General features: G+C 57.6%; 2 protein-coding genes across 2 annotated transcripts in view; both read left to right on the top strand.

The window, feature by feature from the left end:
* Window positions 1-17,553, top strand: part of PRR13 (proline rich 13) — a 326,900-nt gene that overhangs the window by 295,211 nt on the left and 14,136 nt on the right. The gene's annotated exons all lie outside the window — the stretch shown is intronic.
* Window positions 710-17,373, top strand: AMHR2 (anti-Mullerian hormone receptor type 2). Its single transcript, XM_050926031.1, has 11 exons — window positions 710-3,889; window positions 4,068-4,250; window positions 4,916-5,068; window positions 7,807-7,893; window positions 9,711-9,850; window positions 11,118-11,345; window positions 11,777-11,891; window positions 12,385-12,545; window positions 13,128-13,275; window positions 14,416-14,552; window positions 14,861-17,373. The coding sequence occupies exons 1-11, from the start codon at window positions 3,826-3,828 to the stop codon at window positions 14,987-14,989; spliced, it is 1,545 nt and encodes a 514-aa protein (XP_050781988.1). The 5' UTR covers window positions 710-3,825; the 3' UTR covers window positions 14,990-17,373.

The following is a 17,553-nucleotide window of genomic DNA, read 5'->3' as shown; positions in this document are numbered from 1 at the left end:
GGCGCTAGGACCCTGGGGCAGCAGACAGCAGTTCTGCAGGGAGCCCAAGCAGGCAGGGGGCCGGAGGGGGGACACGCAGGAGGAGGGGTGGCAGGCGGAGGCCAGGACCCGCTCCAGGCAGGGACGCGGTGGGGCGGGCGGGAGGCCCTGCGGGAGCCGGGGCCCATCCAGGCAGGGCCAGGGAAGGGACCTAGCTCCAAATATTGCTGGAGCAGGGCCCCCAGCGCTGAATATTGCTGGAGCCTGGGCACTGCAAACGTATATAACCTGCCGCCTATGGCTGCTGGCACGGCCAGCTCTAGCAATTTTGCCGCCCCAAGCAGGGCAGCATGCCGCGGGGGCGCTTTGCCGCTCGCCGGTCCCGCGGCTCCGGTGGACCTCCCGCAGGCGTTTCTGCAGAGGGTCCGATGGTCCCGCGGCTCCGAGCTGCTGTAGGCGTGTCTGCAGGAGGTGCACCAGAGCCGCGGGACCCGCAGACTGTCCGCAGCCACACCTGCGGCAGCTCCACCGGAGCTGCCTGCCGCCCTCCCAGCAACCAGCAGAGCGCCCCCCGCGGCATGCCGCCCCAAGCACGTACTTGGCGTGCTGGGGCCTGGAGTCGGCCCTGGGTGCTGCCCTGACACACGAGGGGGGTGGGAGATTGAGACCTCGAAAGTCAGTGTAATGATTTAGGGGGTGAGGGAGAAGGAGGGAGGGTGGCTGTAGGCTCCTGGCCTGACTCCCTGACTGACTGTTGCATCCAGCACAATTTGTCCCCAGACAGAAAACTCTGGCAAAACCTCAACCACAGAACAGCTCCTTGGCCCACCTGGGCTACTTACCCTGCCCCCCTCCTGCGTCAGAGCCATGGGCCGGAGCCCAGCTCCCACCTGCCGCTCCACAGACCGCTGGCCTGGGACTCCCCGTGCTCCAGGGCCCACCTGGGTACGTCTACACTGCAGGTGCAAGCGAGCCGCCCAGCCCAGGTAGACAGCCAGACGCTAGCTCCGCTCCAGCTGGTGCACTGAAAGTAGCAGTGTGGACATTGCAGCAGCTCAGACTAGCTACCATGTTAGCTCTGGTACTTTTAGTGCACTGGCACGTCTGTCCATCTGGACTGAGAGGCACGCTACCAGCTGCAGTGTAGAGAGACCCCCAGAGAAGCCAGCCAGCAACCCTTCTCCAGCTTCCCCTGGCAGCTAAGCTATCCCCCTTTCTAAGAATCCCATGAAATTGCAGAACTACTAACTGTAGTCTGTAACCTACCATTTAAATCAGCTTCCGGACCAGATGACTGGAGAATAGCTAATGTGATGCCAATTTTTAGAAAGGACTGCAGAGGTGATCCCAGCAATAACAGGCCGGTAAATCTGACTTCAGTACCAGGCAAATTGGTTGAAAGGACAGTAAAGAACAAATATGCCAGACACATAGATGAACATAATTTGTTGGGGAAAACCCAACATGGTTTTTGTAAAGGGAAATCACGCCTCACCAATCTACTAGAATTCTTTGAGGGAGTCAACCAGCATGTGGACAAGGGAGAGGTGCCACAAGTACTCCTGTTCTTTTTCCAATGGATATAGTGTGCTTAGATTTTTCAGAAAGCCTTTGACAAGTTCCCTCACCAAAGGCTCTTAAGCAAAGTAAGCTGCCATGGGATACAGAGGGAAGGTCCTCTCATGGATCAGTAGCTGGTTAAAAGACACAAAATAAAGGGAAGGAATAAATTGTCAGTTTTCAGAATGGATAGTGGCAAATAGTGGGATCTGTACGTGGACCAGTCCAATTTAACATATTTCTAAATAATCTGGAAAAAGGGGTAAACAGTGAAGTGGCAACATTTGCAGATAATGTAAAACTACTCAGGATCGTTAAGTCCCAGGCAGACTGCAAAGAGCTACAAAAGGATCTCACAAAACTGTGTGACTGGGCAACCAAATGGGAGGTGATATTCAATGTTGATAAATGCAAAGTAATGCACATTGGAAAACATAATCCCAACTATACATAAAAAATGATGGGCTCTAAATTAGCTGTTACCACTCACGAAAGATCTTGGAGTTGTGGAGAGTTCTCTGAAAACATCCACTCAACATGCAGCAGCTGTCAAAAAAGCAAACAATGTTGGGAATCATTAAGAAAGGGATAGATAATGAGACAGAAAATATCATATTGCCTCTATATAAATCCATGGTACGCCCACATCTTGAATACTGTCTGCAAGTGTGGTCGCCCATCTCAAAAAAGATATATTAGAATTGGAAAAGGTTCAGAAAAGGGCAGCAAAAATGATTAGGAGTATGGAACAGCTTCCACATGAGGAGAGATTAATAAGACTGGGACTTTTCAGCTTGGAAAAGAGACAACTAAGGGGAGATATGATAGAGGTCTATAAAATCATGACTGGTGAGGAGAAAGTAGATAAGGAAGTGTTAGTTACTCCTCAACACAAGAACTAGGGGTCATCAAATGAGATTAATAGGCAGCAGGTTTAAAACAAACTAAAGGAAGTATTTCTTCACACAACACACAGTCAACCTGTGGAACTCCTTGCCAGAAGATGCTCTGAAGGCCAAGACCGTAACAGGGTTCAAAAAAGAACTAGATATGTTCATGGAGGACAGGTCCATCAGTGGTTCTTAGTCCGGATGGGCAGGAATGGTGTCCCTAACCTCTGTTTGCCAGAAGCTGGGAATGGACAACAGGGGATGGATCACTTGATGGTTCCCTGTTCTGTTCATTCCCTCTGGGGCACCTGGCATTGGCCACTGTTGGAAGATGAGATACTGGGCTGGATGGACCTTTGGTCTGACCCAGTCTGGCCGTTCTTTTAGTTTTTAGACCCTTTCCAGCTGGGTCTAATAATTGAACAGGGCCATATGATCAGCTGGGAGGGTAGCTGACCTGTCACCTGACCTTGATGCCCCCTACAGGGCCAGCCAGCCTGTGACAGGATCTGGCTCTGGAGATTTACACCTTTGGGGAGAGCGAGACCGTTACCTCCTTGTCCGTAAGGGGGCATAGGAGCCCCTGCTACCCTGCAGCTCAGAGGCTGGTGGTGGTGGCACCGGCAAAAAGCTGGGGATTGCTCTTTTGAGCAGCTTTGATGCAGCCCTTTCCCCCTGGGAATTGCTTTTGCCAACATTTGCTGAATTGCAGCTGCCTCTGGGGTGGGGCACGGCAGCTGTTAACAGCCACATGGAAGTCCAGGCCCTGATCTACAGAGGTATTTAGCCCAGTCCAGCTGCAGCTCAGTGGGGTAGGGGCGTGTTTAGAGAGGCAGGATAATTATTTCAGTGGGCATTAGCGCTGCATCTGAGGGCTTTCTGCTGGGGCTAGGGGCATGAGGCATGGGGCCCAGTGTACGTACCTGACCCCCGGACTCTAATTATAAATGGAAACTGGGCTTTATGAGGAAGGTTCTGGGCTGGGAATGGGCCTTGGAGCTGTTTGCTTCCAGATGAGGGCCCTGGGCACTGAAATTGCTGCCCAGCTCCCAGCAGGCTCTGAGCAGGCAAGAGTCGCTGATACAGAACCCAGCAGGATACACTGCACTCTGGGCTGAGCGCCAGCCCGCAGGCCAGGGGCCAAGGTGGGGAGCAGGGCCCGTGGGGGCTGAGTCTCAGGGTGGGAGCAGGATCAGAGCAGGGCGCGGGGGAGTGCCACCCTCCTTCCCCGCTCTCCTTTTGCATCCTCCGGCCGTTGACAGTGTCTCGGCCCCATCCCACACATGGAGCCAGCCAAGTCCTTCCCACCTGTGCTAGGCCTTGGGGGAGGGCCAGCTGGGCTCACACGCGTGCTCCAGGTGCTGGAAAAAGGACCAGTGGCTGGGATAGGGTGATCATGCATCCCTGGGCCCTCCGCCTGCTTCGGGGGCTGTGCCTCTGGCTGAGCCTGGGGCTGCCGGGTATGGGGCAGGGCGGGGGGCCCCCCGTGCTCTCCTAGTGCCCCGTGGCAGCAGGGCTTGCACAGGCAGGGGGAGATGGGCAGAAGGCCAGGCTGCTGCTCCTGGTGTAGGGGGGCCAGAGAGAGAGAGCGGGTGTAAGTCCTGCACCCACCCAACTGAGCCTCCTGTGTCTCTCCAGGCACCCTGAGCGGGAACCGGAGCTGCGTCTTCTTTGAGCCACCCCACAACCTGCAGGGATCCATGCGGCACCGAGGTCGTCTTCTGGGGGGCACTGAGCACAGCACCATCCTTTGCCACTCCAGCCACTGCTGCTTCGGGATCTGGAACCAAAGCCACGGCCAACTCCAAGCGGTGATGCAAGGTGAGGGGCTGCTGAAGTGATGGGGTGGGGCATAGGGTGACACTTTTATTTTGGTGGGGGGAGGGGATCGTTGACTGTATAAGACAAAGCCCCTAATATTGGGACATCTGGCTACCCCAAGGAAGCAGGATACTTGGGTTCTATTTCTGCTCTGGGAAGGGAGTGGGGTCTGGCTCTGTCTCCCAGGGCTGGGAGTCAGGACTCCTGGGTTCAATGCCAGCTTTCTCAGGGGAGAAGGGTCTAGTGGTTTGAGCAGGGGGGGCTGGGAGCCAGGGTTTCTGGGTTCTCTCCCTGGCTCTGGCACCAGCCTCGGATGAATCACTTCCCATGGGTCTGTGAAAAGTGAGTCTAAAAGCAGCGGGTGGGTTTATTGCCCCTGCAACTCCCCATGAAGGGGAAGGCCTGTGTGGTGCCCTCGGCTCAGACTGCCCCCCCCCCATGTGTCCAATTGGGCTGCGGCTGGCTCAGGCCAGCGAGGGGGGGAAGGTCTTTCTCACCCCCAGGTGGCTGCAGGGTCGGGGCTTGGGCACCCATATGGCGGACACTGTGCCCGAGGGCACTGCAGGGCTAGGGAGCTGTGCTGGGGTGGGGTAGAAGATAGTAGGCTGGGGGAGGTGCTCAGTTCCCTGACGACTCTGTCTGTCTGTCTCTCTACGGGAGGCCAGGTTGCTGGGGCAGCGACCGAGATGGCTGCGACTCCCCAGCCTGCAAAACCAGCCCCGTCCACACCACGGGGGCCATCCTCCAGCGCTGCCTTTGCCGCTCCGACTTCTGCAATGCCAACGTCAGCCAGCTTGGGGCCCCTGCAGTGCCACAAGGTGAGGTATCGCCGGGGAACATGCCCCCAGAGCTGGGGGGCCCAAGGTGCAGTTAGCAGGGGGCTGTGGGTCAGGACTGAGGGGCACTGGCAGAGTTGGGGGAGGGAGATGTCTGAGGCAGTGGTCGGGGTTGTTGGGATTGAGGGTCTCCGGCAGCGCTGCGGGGTCCAGGATGGGGTTAGCAGGGGGCTATGGGTCAGGACAGAGCGGCACTGGTAGAGCTGGGGGAGGAAGAAGTCTGAGAGAGTGGGGGGGGTTGTCGGGATTGAGGGGCTCTGGCAGAGCTGGGGGGGCACGGGGATTAGCAGGGGGCTATGGGTCATGATTGTGGGGCACTGGTACAGCTGGGGGAGGGAGATATCTGAAGGAGCGGGGGGTTTGTTCAGATTGAGGGGCTCCAGCATAACTGGGGGAGCAGGGGGGTTACTAGCAGGGGGCTGCAGGTCAGGACTGAGGGGCACTGGCAGAGCTGGGGGGGGCCAAGGTGGGGTTAGCAGGGGTCTATGAGTCAGGATTGCGGGGCACTAGCAGAGCTGGGGGAGGGAGATGTCTGAGGTGTGTGTTGGGGGGAAATGTGTCGAAAATAAATGGAACCAGACACAAGATAAAGCATAAATAATTGCCCTGGCCCTTCCTGTCATGTCTGTCCCATGCATCCCCTCTTGACTCCCCGCCCCATGTCTGGCTCTGCTCCCCTCCCCAAAGTGTCCCCATCCCAGTCTCCTCTGTGCATCCCCTCTGCAAACTCTCCCCCACCCCACCTCAGGCTGTAAGAAGGACCCTGCTTAGCATGGGGCAGTCACTGTGTAACCACCCCCCCAGACCCATGAAGGCCAGGCTCTCCTCTCCCTGCCCCCCAGCAGGTGTACAGTCGAGGCGGAGACCCCGGCTATCTGGATGCTCTGGCCTGGACGCTGCCCCACAGACCTTGGGGAGGCGAGCCAGGCAGGGGAGTGCAAGCGCCAGAGCTCTGAGTCACCCTGATAAGCAGCTGGGAGGCAGGGGAACCCGGCGCTCACACGGGACCAGGCTGGGCCAGTGGGACTGGGGCCGAGCCAGCGATGCTGCCCACGACGCATCCCGCCGAGCAGCTGCCACGTGGGGCTGCTGGACTTTCTGTGGGGAGTGGGGTTTAGTGGGGGGAGCCAGAACGCCTGGGTTCTATGTCCAGCTCGGGGAGGAGGGGGGAGAGTGGTGTATAGTAGTTAAAGCCGGGGAGTGGGGGGGTTCACATCCTGATTCTTACTCTATCCCAGGGCCAGGGCTGCAGGATGGGAGGGCTGTGGATGGGGGGCTGACCCAGAGGGCTCAGCACAGGGAGGGGAGCTGTGCCCTGAGTGGCACCCGATGGGCTGCTCCTACGGTGCCGAACCCTGACCCCCTGGTATGGGCTTCTGGCCTGGGTTTGCCCTGATCAGGCACGAGGGCCCCTGGCCGAGCCTCTGCCTGGTGCCCAGTGACAGCGCCCGTGGCCTGGGAGAGACCAGGGAGCGAGCTCTGGGCCCTGAAGTCTTTGATGCTGTAGCCAGGGCCAGTCTGATTCCAGTATGTTAGATCTCGGGGGGCTGGGAGGGAGCCCCGGCACAAGGCAGCAGGGCGGGGTGGTGGCAAAGGGGCAGTGCAGTGGTGGCACAGTGCAGCAGAGAAGGGGTAATTCCCTCTGCTCTCCCTGCACCCCTCCATCCCGCGGTTTCCCTCTCATCTCCGGTTCATTCATTCCTGCAACAGGAGGAAGCACTTAGCCGCAGACCTGCTCTGTGGGCAGGAGAGAAAGGGATGGGATGAGGCCCCTGTGCCTTGCCCCAAGATGCAGCTCCCTTGCACTAACTACTAGACTCAACTCCCTTCCCCAAGCTAAGAACAGAACCCAGGAATCCTGACTCCCAGCCCCCGGCTCTGACCACTAGACCCCACTCCCTGCAAGGGGACTATCTTGGCATCTGCCAGTAAGGATGCCTAGCTAGAATTGGCCAGGCCAGGATCTGACTGCCCTGCTCCTTTAACAGCGTGCCTGAGGCTGGATTGGGTCCCCCCACCTAGATTTGTAGTGCTGCGACCCAGCTCCCCACCCCACCGGCTTTGATGGGCTGCAGCAGAGGGAGGATACAGGAATGTTGGCAGCTGAGACAAGTGGGGAGGTGGCGGGGGGGGGGGGAAACCATTCTTTCTCCTGGAGTTTAATTAAAACTTGAGCAGAGGAGCATCCCGTGGGCGGGACGGGGAGCGAGGGCCAGATGTGAAGGGCTCCAGCAGCCCCCATCTGGTCTGTGCCATGTGCACTCCTCAGCCTCTCTGTTCCAGGAGGGGACTGGCTAGTGGCTAGTTGGGAGAGGTGGCCACTGGTCCCCAAGGAGACGGGGGACTGTCATGGGAGCTGATTAAGAAAAGGGTCACTTAGGCTGAACATTAGGGGTGTTGGGCACCCCGACATGTGGCATCTGGGCAAGGAATCGCCCCCCAGGGACAGGTTGGGGGGGGGCCCCCATTCCCTGACAGGGGGGACAGATCTGGCCGGGAACGGTGCCCCCAGGGAATGGCTAGGAGCGCTGTTGCTCAGGACGTTTAGTATGGGGCTGGGCTTGGTGCAGGGGGGCGCACTCGAGGGGGCAGCCAGTAGATGGCTGGATCCCAACGCCCCTGGGGGAGCCGTATCCCGGGCGTCCTTCTCATATGACCCTGGGCCGTGTCTGGGGCTGAGTCCTCAGTTCGGCCTCCCCCTCTCTCTGCCTTTTCCGCAGCCTCAGCTGGGTCTGCTCCAACGGGCACCATCTGGATCGCCGTGGCCTGCTCGCTTCTGCTCTTCCTCGGCTGTCTGGCCTTCCTAGGTATGGCCTCCCCCCCGACTCCTGCAGGCCCTCGGCCCAGCAGGGAATATGGGGTTTGAGATGTCACGCCCTGCCCGCCGTCACGGGTCTCCTGGGCATCTCAGCCATGGAAACTGGACGGCATTAGCACAAGCCCCAGTTGTGTGAGGGAAGGAGTGGCTCTGGGCATGGTCCCTGGTCCCAGCCAGCAGGGGGTGCCCTGGCCAGTTAATTGCCCACGGACACCGCTGCCCCCTGCTGGAGGCTCCGCCAGTCTGGACCCAGGTTGCCCTCTAGTGGGCGCAGCCAGAATTCTGTCCAAGGCCCAATGCCAATAGCCCCAATGGGGAACCCCCTTCAGCTCAAGTAGCCTGTTAAGATCACAAGGCTTGGGGTGCTGGGGGGGTTCTTGGTATTTATTAGACTCCCTGTCCCTCTCCCCTTAGTCGCTGCCTCTGCCTCACACATAGGTACATGCACAGCCTGACACACACGCACTGGGTTGGTGTACGATTCACACACACACACACACACACACACACACACACACACACACACACACACACACACACAGGGTCTGTCGACACACAGTTTGTCTCTCTCTACACACACACACACACGTGGTCTGTCCATATACACAAGCTGTCTCTCTCTCCACACACACACACACATAGGGTCTGTTGACACACACAGTCTGTCTCTCTCTACACACACACATGTGGTCTGTCCGTATACACAGGCTGTCTCTCTCTACACACACACACACACACACACACACACACAGGGTCTGTCGACCCACACAGTCTGTCTCTCTCTACATACACACACAGTCTGTTTGTCTCTCTTTATGCACACAAATTGGGTTGGTGTATGATTCACACACACACACACACACAAAGTTCTTATATCTGTCTACAGAGTCTGTCTCTACACACCACGTCGTCTGTCCGTCTCTCTCTCTATACACACACACACACATGTGATCTGTCTGTATACACAGGTTTTCTCTCTCTCTCTCTGCACACACACACACACACACACACACACACACACACACACACACACACACAGAGTCTCTCTCTCTCTACACACACAGACATGTGGTCTGTCCGTATACACAGGCTGTCTCTACACACACGCGCGCGCGCGCACACACACACACACACACACACTCGGTCTGTCAACACACACTGTCTCTCTCTACACACACACACGGTCTGTTTATCTCTCTATATGCACACAAATTGGGTTGGTGTATGATTCACACATACACGCACACACCCAGACACTTCGTCTGTCTATCTGTCTACACAGTCTGTCTCTACTCACTATGTCGTCTGTCCACCTCCCTCTGTATACACACACACATGCACACACACTCAGAGTCTGGATGTCTGTGTACACAGTCTGTCTCTCTCTATACACACACAAACTGAGTTGGTGTATGACACACAAACATACACACCCACACTATCTGTTTATCTATGCACAAACCATCTGTTTCTCTCTTTCTCTCCACACACACACACGTACATACACACCCACACTATCTGCGTATACTCTGTCTGTACACACAGTCTCTCTACACACACCCATACTGGGTTAGTGTATGACTCACCATGTCTGTCTGTCTATACACACACACACACACACACGCCGTGGGTTGATTGGTGACAAACCCACACACGTTTTCTCTCACGCCACCCAGTGGTTTATGCTGAGCAGCCCGTGGGCCCTGCAGCTCTGTGTGCTAGTCCCAGGGCACCACACCGTGTTGTGCGTTGGGCCCAGTCCCCTGTGTTACTGCAGGGGGAATCTCTCTCGCTTTCTCTCTGCAGTGCTGAGAAGGATGAAGGTCTGTGCAGTACTGCTGCGCCAGGAGGCGAGCTGGGAGCTGACCAAAGTCACCATGGACCCCCATTCCAGCTGTGAGAGGGAACCCCCCAGCCAGGAGCTGTCAGCGCTCCAGTTCCTCCAGGTCTCACTTGGTGGCTGCGCTGGGGGCTAACAGCGCGGACTGGCCTTTGCCTCAGTCTTGCCTCTGTCGGTGTGGGTTGCAGCCTAGTTCTGCAGGGGGGACAGCAAGCATCACCTGGCATGTCCCCATTGAGATGCGGGAGGAGGCAGATCAATCTTGGCCCATGCAAACTGGTGTTTGTGCTGGCAGTGCCAGGTGGGGGCTCCAGAGCTGTGAGCTTCCCTAGGGCAGTGCCAGGTCTGGTCTCCAGCACTGCAAACTTCCTCGCAGCAGTAACAGGCAGGGTCTCCACTGTTGCAAGCTTCAGGGTGGACTGATTTAAAGCACTGATTTTAATCTTTATTTAAACCAACAAACAGGAAACCTTGACTTAAATCACTGATTTTAATTGCGTTTTGCATTTGTGTTTTTTAGTTCTTTTCCTAATGGTTCATTCTCGGTGGTGGGTAACCATTCAAACATGTTGATTCACTACTAAATATAGCCTGTTCTCTAAATTTGGTCCTTCTCTTTGCTAACCAGAGGACGCTTTATATCGATACACATTTATTTAAGCAGTTATGTAGCTTAGCATTTATTTAGTCAGAATCTTAATTTTGACATTTTTGATTATGTTCAGAAACGGCCAAGGACATGTTTCGTATTTGCTAACAGATAATTGTTTACTTGTGATTTGTCTCAAGCTGCATCTGGATGGAAATTGGCATTCCAGTAAAAATGCACAAAACCAGCATTTTAAAACGTTTTGATTAGTGAAATAAAACTCCCTAAATGTCCTGGATATGTAAGGGGCCCAAACCATAAGTTTATCCAAACACATTTTGCATTAAAAACTAACTGGCTTATTCAACAGTGGGAGAATGATCTGTCATTAGTGAATTGAGGGATTGTTTCTGGTCACTCTGGAGACTTTCAAAGGTATTTAGGCACCTAAAGATGCTAATAGGTGCCTACAGGTATTTTCAAAGGTTAGGAACCTAACTCCCATGAGAGTTAAATAAAATAAAATAAATTTTATCCACTCTGCTAAGCATCCCTGCACCAGTGCCCAGCCATGGACTCCACAGTGCTGCGAGCTTCCCCGCAGCAGTGCCCAGCTGGGACACCAGCGCTGTTAGCTTCCCTGCAGCAGTGCCCTATCTAGGATAAGGTTCTGTGCTCCCCTCTCCATCCCAGGGAGCTGAGAGGGTGCCCTTGCTCACCCCCGGTGCCAGGGCAGCCCAGAGGCAGGTCAGCATGTCACCCTAAATGTCTTTGTCCCCTGCAGGTGCTCCAGGATGGGCGCTTCTCCGTGGTGTGGCAGGGCACCCTGCACCAGACGCCCGTCGCGATCAAGGCCTTCCCCGACACCTGCTCCCAGCACTTTGCAGCCGAGTGGTCCGTGCACAGCCTGCCCCTGATGGACCACGACAACGTGGCCCGGCTCCTGGCGGCTGGGCGAGGAGGGGTGCACGGGGAACAAGGGAGCCTGTTGGTGCTGCAGCTCTACCCAGCCGTGAGTGCTCACCCCGCAGCCAGCCCTGGGCATGGGGGGCGTGGGGGGTGGGGAAGGTGCCACTGCCCTCTGCTGGGCATATGCAGAACTGCATGGGGATTGAGTGCCTGTCCACGGGCAGGGAGGGGATTTTGCTCGGGGATTCTGCTTGTTCTCAGATATGGGGAGAGAGAACTTAGTGTATTCAGAAAACTCTTCCTGGTGGGGGACGGGTCCAGCTGGGGAATCATCCTTGGGGAAAGGGCTGGGGACCCCATCGCTCCCCATCAGGGAAATGGATCCAGCCAGGGGAAGGACCGGGGGTCCCCCTCCCCACTTGGGGTTTCACAGCCAGACTGAATAGAGTCCTGGTGAGCAGACTGCATGGGGTCAGGGCTGCAACTGTGATTCTGGCCTGGGGTCCAGCTGAGCCGGGCTCTGTCTGCCCACAGGGTTCCCTGAGACACTTCCTGAGCCAACACATCAGCACTTGGGACGGCACCGTCAGACTGGCCCTGTCGCTGGCCCGGGGGCTGGCCTTCCTGCACGAGGAGCTCTGGCACAATGGTGAGAGCCTCCCTGGCTCCCAGAGCCTTGCAGGGGGAGCAGCAGGCCCCTGGGGCAACGCCTTGCCCTGCCCGAGCCCCATGGCTGCGGACACAGCTGCAAGACCCCTTTCCCCACTCCTGGTGCCCAGCCGGCCTCAATGTGCCAAGTTAGCCCCACCCACCGCCTCGGCGTGGCGAGTTTGCCCATCCTCAAGGGGAAGCCCAGAAGCTGGGAGGTGGGGATAGGACAGGTGGCCCAGTAGCCCTCCTCTCCACTAGCCAATCACAGCCAAGGGTCCACCATGCCCCCACCACCTTGTCCAGTGCATCAGGTCCATGAGTCGAGCTGGTGGTGTCTCTGCAATGTCCCATTCTCCGTGCCTATCTGGGAGGGTGAGGGGGCAGGATTCGGCCCTTCTTGCCCTCTGGTGGCATTGAGAGGCACATTCCTCCCCCACACACACACACACATACAGCTGGACCCTTGCTAACCCATGTCTCCTTGGTGCCAGGCCTGCACAAACCCAGCGTGGCTCACCGGGACCTGAGCAGCCAGAACGTGCTAGTGCGGGAGGACCAGAGCTGCGCCATTGGGGACTTCGGCCTGGCCACAGCGCTGCCTGCGCGCATGGAGCAATGGGGCGGCGGCCGCATGGAAGCTGCTGTCAGGAAGGTAGGGGGAGAGAGAGAGAGAGAGAGAGAGAGAGAGAGAGAGAGAGAGAGAGAGAGAGAGAGAGAGTGTGTGTGTGTGTGTGTGTGTGTGTGTGTGTGTGTGTGTGTGTGTGTGTGTGTGTGTGTGTGTGTATAGCAGCACTTGTGCTCAAGGCTCAGAGAACTGAGCGGTGGGTCCAGCTGGAGAGCCGTGTCTGTGTGTGTGTCCGTGATACCCCCCCCCACACACATATCTAGGGCAGAGAGGGGAAGGTTTAAGGGGGGGGCGAGGGTGGAGGCTGGGGGAGTCTGAGCTCCCTGGATATGAGCGCACGGGGGATGTGTGTGATCACACGTGAGCGTGTCAGAACGTGATTGAGCATCGAGCGGGGGGCAAGGCAGGGGAGCCCCTGGAAAGGAGGCTCTTTGAGGGAAGGCTGAGAGCCCCATTTGGTTTGATTCAGCCCCGTTCACGGGTACACGCATGGGAACCTCAGCTCTGGCATGTGCTGACGGTTGCACTAGCACAGGCGAGCTCACCATCGCGTGGCATGTGAACGGCTGGTGGTTGGCAGCTGGCGCTGACCTGCCTGCCTGATCCCAGGCAGGGACCCAGCGGTACATGGCCCCTGAGATCCTGGATGACAGCCTGGACCTGCAGGTCTGGGGCCGCGCGCTGAAGCAGGCCGACATCTACTCCCTGGCTCTGGTGCTCTGGGAGATCCTGTCGAGATGCTCAGGGCTCTCCCCAGGTGAGCGGCTGTAGGGCTCGGCGCTGGGCGTGACCCCCTGGACTCTGTGCCAGGCAGGATCCAGGCCTGGACCCCATCCCCCAGGCCTCTGACCTGCCTGGCTTTAAACATCCCAAGCACTGGTCCCTTCCTGCGCCCCATGGCTTCTCATGCCACCCCTGTATGCCCCCCAGCTTAACCATTGCTCAGCCCACCTCTCCCAGCCATGGCCGTGCTGCTGCATGCAGCCTCCTCCCTAGAAACCCTCAACACCCCCACCCCTCGCCAATAATTTCTCTTCCCCCTTCTGTACCCCCTCCCCATGCACTATCAAATCAAGAGCCTCCCTCCCTCCCCCCGGTGGCAGGACAGACAAATAAAGTGCTGGAAACGCTGCCACCTGGTGGAGGTTTGGAGAAATTCACACATCCCTCCTCTGGCACTGGGTCTTCTGCGCTGCACAGTGGTCCCTGCCCTGGGGAGGTGTCTGGGAGCTTAGCCCCTGGGGACGATGCCTGCCCCTGGCTGGTGTGGAAAGGGGTATTGCTTATGGGCTGATTGCTGAGAGCAGTGAGCCAAGCTGCCCAGGAGGAAGGGGGCTCTGGGGGCCACCTCCATACACTCCAGATCCAGGGGGCTGATTCTCATTTATCCCCTTCCTGGGTTGTGGGGGGGCAGGGACAAGTTTGTGCTCCCCGTATTCTGGGCCCAGTTCCACACCCCTGGTGTCGGAGCAGCCTCAGGGCTGTTCTAACTTACACTCTGCTCCAGTGGGCCCCAGGAGGCCGGGAATACCCATAATGCAGTGTGCTTTGGCCATGCCCTGCTCTGCCCTCTGCACTGGGGCGGGGAGCAGACTCCTTACATGGTCACGCCAGCCCCACACCAACTGGGGAGCCTGCTGCATGGGGGGAGACTCCCCAGGGGGCCACATATCCCCACTGGAAGGCCCCTCTGTGCTGACAGTGCAGCCTGAGTGTGCCGAGAATCAGGTCCCTTGGATCCAAGGGGAATCCCCATTAGCCAGCAGCAGTAGTTGGGCTTTTATCCACTCTGCTGGCCACTTGAGGGCAACATGCGCCCATGCACGGAGCCAGGGGCTGGACTGGATGGAAGCCACGGCTGTTTGACCCCCATCTATTCCACTCTCTCCTCCCCTAGACTGTGGGGTCCCTCCTTTCCAGCTGGCCTACGAGGCGGAGCTGGGCAGCAGTCCCACATATGGTGAGCTGAGGAGACTAGCCGTGGAGGAGAGGAGGAGGCCAGCCATCCCCGACTCCTGGAGGGGGACAGGCCAGGTAAAGGGGATTGGGGGGACACTAGGGGGAAGGGATAAAGGAGCAGTGGAGGGGAGGAAGAACGCAGCTGGCTCAGCTGTTGGTTTAAAGGGCCAGCAGTAAATACATCTATGTAGTGAGACCCTTTGGTGATCCCCCAGATTTTATTGTGTTCCCTGGGGGCTTTACAGCCCTGGCCTGAGCCCCACAGGTGAGCAGGGTGGGGGTGAGGGTCTTGTCTCTGCTGCAGCAGGTTCTTTTTCAGGGCGACCCCTCAGCCAACCTGGGGTCTGGCACCATCTGCACCCTGAGAGACCTCTCTCGCCTAGGTTTCCATCTGCCTGCGGGAGCTGCTGGAGGACTGCTGGGACCCCGATCCCGAGGCCCGGCTGACGGCCGAGTGCACCTGCCAGCGGCTCCAGTCCCTGGGAGCCGAGTTGCCGGCGGGGGTGTGCTGACCTGGCAAAGGGTGCTGCCCCGCTGTCCTCACCTGCCACCGGCCCACGGTGCCTGGGAATGCTCCTTGGGCTTCTGGTTGGCGCTGATGGAGAGAGAGGAACTCTGGGGGCAGGGATGGTGCCATGCCCGTGTCACGCCAGCTTTTGTCGGCGCTGTATATAAACACGGCTGGCTGGCCTGCACCCTGCTGCTGCATGGCGTCAACCTGCCCAGCTGAGTCCCCCCACCCGGGCCAGATTCGAACCTGCCGCTGCCCCCTGCTGGATGGGGTCAGAGGTGCTGGAGTGCATGCGTGAGCCAATTGTCCCCTTATGGAGCTGACACAGGTCTTGTCCATACCCCCGGCAGGCAGGAGGGATGTACGCCACGCGGCATCCGGCAGGTGAGTGGGGTGCAGGCGGCTTGGCCAGAAGCTATGTCTGCATGGTTGCGGCCATGGGTTTGTTCCCCAGATCAAGGGATCGAGCCCCATTTCTGTTTGGTTGGCTGCTTGTGATCAATAAATTGTGTGCCCTGTATTCTGGGATCAGTTCCAACCCCTTTGTGTCGGAGCAGCCTCAGGGCTGCTCTAACTTACACTCTGCTGCCAGGGGCTCCAGGAGGCAGGGAATACCCATAATGCAGTGTGCTTTGGCCATGCCCCCCCCATATGCTCCCAGACGAGGAGCACAGCCCTCATGTGGTCATGCCAGTCCCACACAGTTATGCCAGCCCCACACGGATGGGTGGGTGTGCAGCCCTTAAGTTACCCTCATCCCCTTCATGGACAAGCATCACCTTACCCCTCCCCCCACAGATAGGCATGCACCTCTATTCGCCCCCCATATAGACATACAGACCAGACACGCACCCTCCCCCAAGACACACACACACACACGGCATATGCCCTCAGCCACTCACCCATTGATGGGCATACACAGGTATACACCTTCCATGCACACACATGCACATAATCCTGGGCTATGTTGTTTACATGCTGGATAGCAGGACAAATGCCCCCTGCCCCAAAGAGCTCACAGTAATAGTAACAGCTCACATATTTGGGAGTGGAAACTGAGGCAATGAGCAGCAAAATGACTTGCCAAAGGTCACCCAGCAGAGTCAGGAATAGAGCCTGGGTCTCCTGAGTCCCAGTCCGGTGCACTATCCACTAGCCCACACTGTCCCTCAAAGCTTTTAATGGGGGGTGCAGATCTTGGCCATGGGGAGCTGGGTGGGGGGACAAATAGTGGCATTGGGGGATCAGGTTCAGACTCTTCTATTCCCCGCAGACCTTAGAGTGAGTCGAGACTTGGCTATGGCCTGGGAACGCCAGCTGGCTTGTGATGGTACCACCTGTCAGGTGACTCCTCTAGGAACCCATGGGGCACCATGTGCACCCCCTGCCCAGCTGGCCCCGGGCACTAAAGGGTTGGTCTTTTCTCCTTACATCTGGGAGTGGGCTATGGAAGGATCTTGCTCAGGAGGAACCTGGAGTTTACGATAATACTCTGCACTCACAAGTCCCGCATCTCCCTCATTTCACAGTAGGGGAAACTGAGGCATGGAAGGGGCGGGGCAAGGGACTCACCCAGGACTAAAACCCAGCTCCCAGGCCTCTGTGCTAAGCACAGGGCAGCGCTGCCTCTGTCTGCAGGCCCATGGTGCAATGCCAGGTTTTGCTGATCCGCTCTGTGCCAGCCGCCCCTCGACAGGGAGGGGCCAGGGGACACAGGCACCTGCCAGGTGTCACTCAGATGGAGTGACAGTCCCATGTTATCCCCTGTGCCAGCTGCAGTGACTCTGGGAGCTGGGCTGCAGGCCCACTGAGCTCCTCCTCCTGGCTACTAGTGAGGACGTAGGATGGTCATGGCTCCCCCTCCTCCACTGCTCCCTTGCAGGGTAGAGGAGGCCATGATGTGATAGGAGAGGGCCGCTGGAGGTGGCAGGTCCAGAGGAAGGAGAGAGGAGGATTCTGGCTCTTGGGGAAGTGGGAATCAGGGGAGAATACAATAGATGAGAGAAAGGTTGGGACAAAGGGGGAAACAATGGTCTTGTGGCTCGTGCCCGGGACACCTGGGTCCCATTCCCAGATCTGCTCCTGACTCAGCGTGAGAATCTCCCATCGCTTCCCTGTTCCTCAGCTCCCCCATCTGGGATAACAATATTGACACGCACACAAGGTTGGTGAAAGAGTCTTAATTTGTTCTGCTCCGCGGTGCGAGGGGAATCGGGAATCCCCTCGGGCGCTCGGCCTGCAGAAAGAATATGTGAGGAGCCACGCAGCCCTGCCCAGGCCATCTCTGAGCCCCAGACGGGGCAGATGAGCTGCTTGCTGGGGTAGTTTGACATTGAATGTTTGTACGAGGGGGCTGGCTGGAAATAAAGCCTGAGTAATACATCAGTACAGACTGGTCTGAGTGATCCGGAGGTGGCGTAGATGGGCCATTGGCAAGTGAGCTAAGGATCAGCCAGTGAGCTCACTGGGTGTCGAAGGATGAGGGGTACAGAGCTAGTTTGATTTGTTGCAGCAGGATATGCAAAGATCATGGTCCCCAAACTTTTGAGGGTCACCCCCCCTTAC

Source organism: Gopherus flavomarginatus, chromosome 16 (genome assembly GCF_025201925.1).
Source record: "Gopherus flavomarginatus isolate rGopFla2 chromosome 16, rGopFla2.mat.asm, whole genome shotgun sequence".
Taxonomy (NCBI): Eukaryota; Metazoa; Chordata; order Testudines; family Testudinidae; genus Gopherus; species Gopherus flavomarginatus.
The sequence above is the reverse complement of the archived record's forward strand: the minus strand, read 5'-3'. Positions and strand labels throughout refer to the sequence as shown.

Coding starts and splice junctions, on each gene's coding strand:
- AMHR2 (XM_050926031.1), top strand. CDS start 3,826: ATGCATCCCTGGGCCCTCCGCCTGCTTCGGGGGCTGTGCCTCTGGCTG. Junction 4,251..4,915: donor ACTCCAAGCGGTGATGCAAG/GTGAGGGGCTGC, acceptor ACGGGAGGCCAG/GTTGCTGGGGCAGCGACCGA. Junction 9,851..11,117: donor CAGCGCTCCAGTTCCTCCAG/GTCTCACTTGGT, acceptor TGTCCCCTGCAG/GTGCTCCAGGATGGGCGCTT.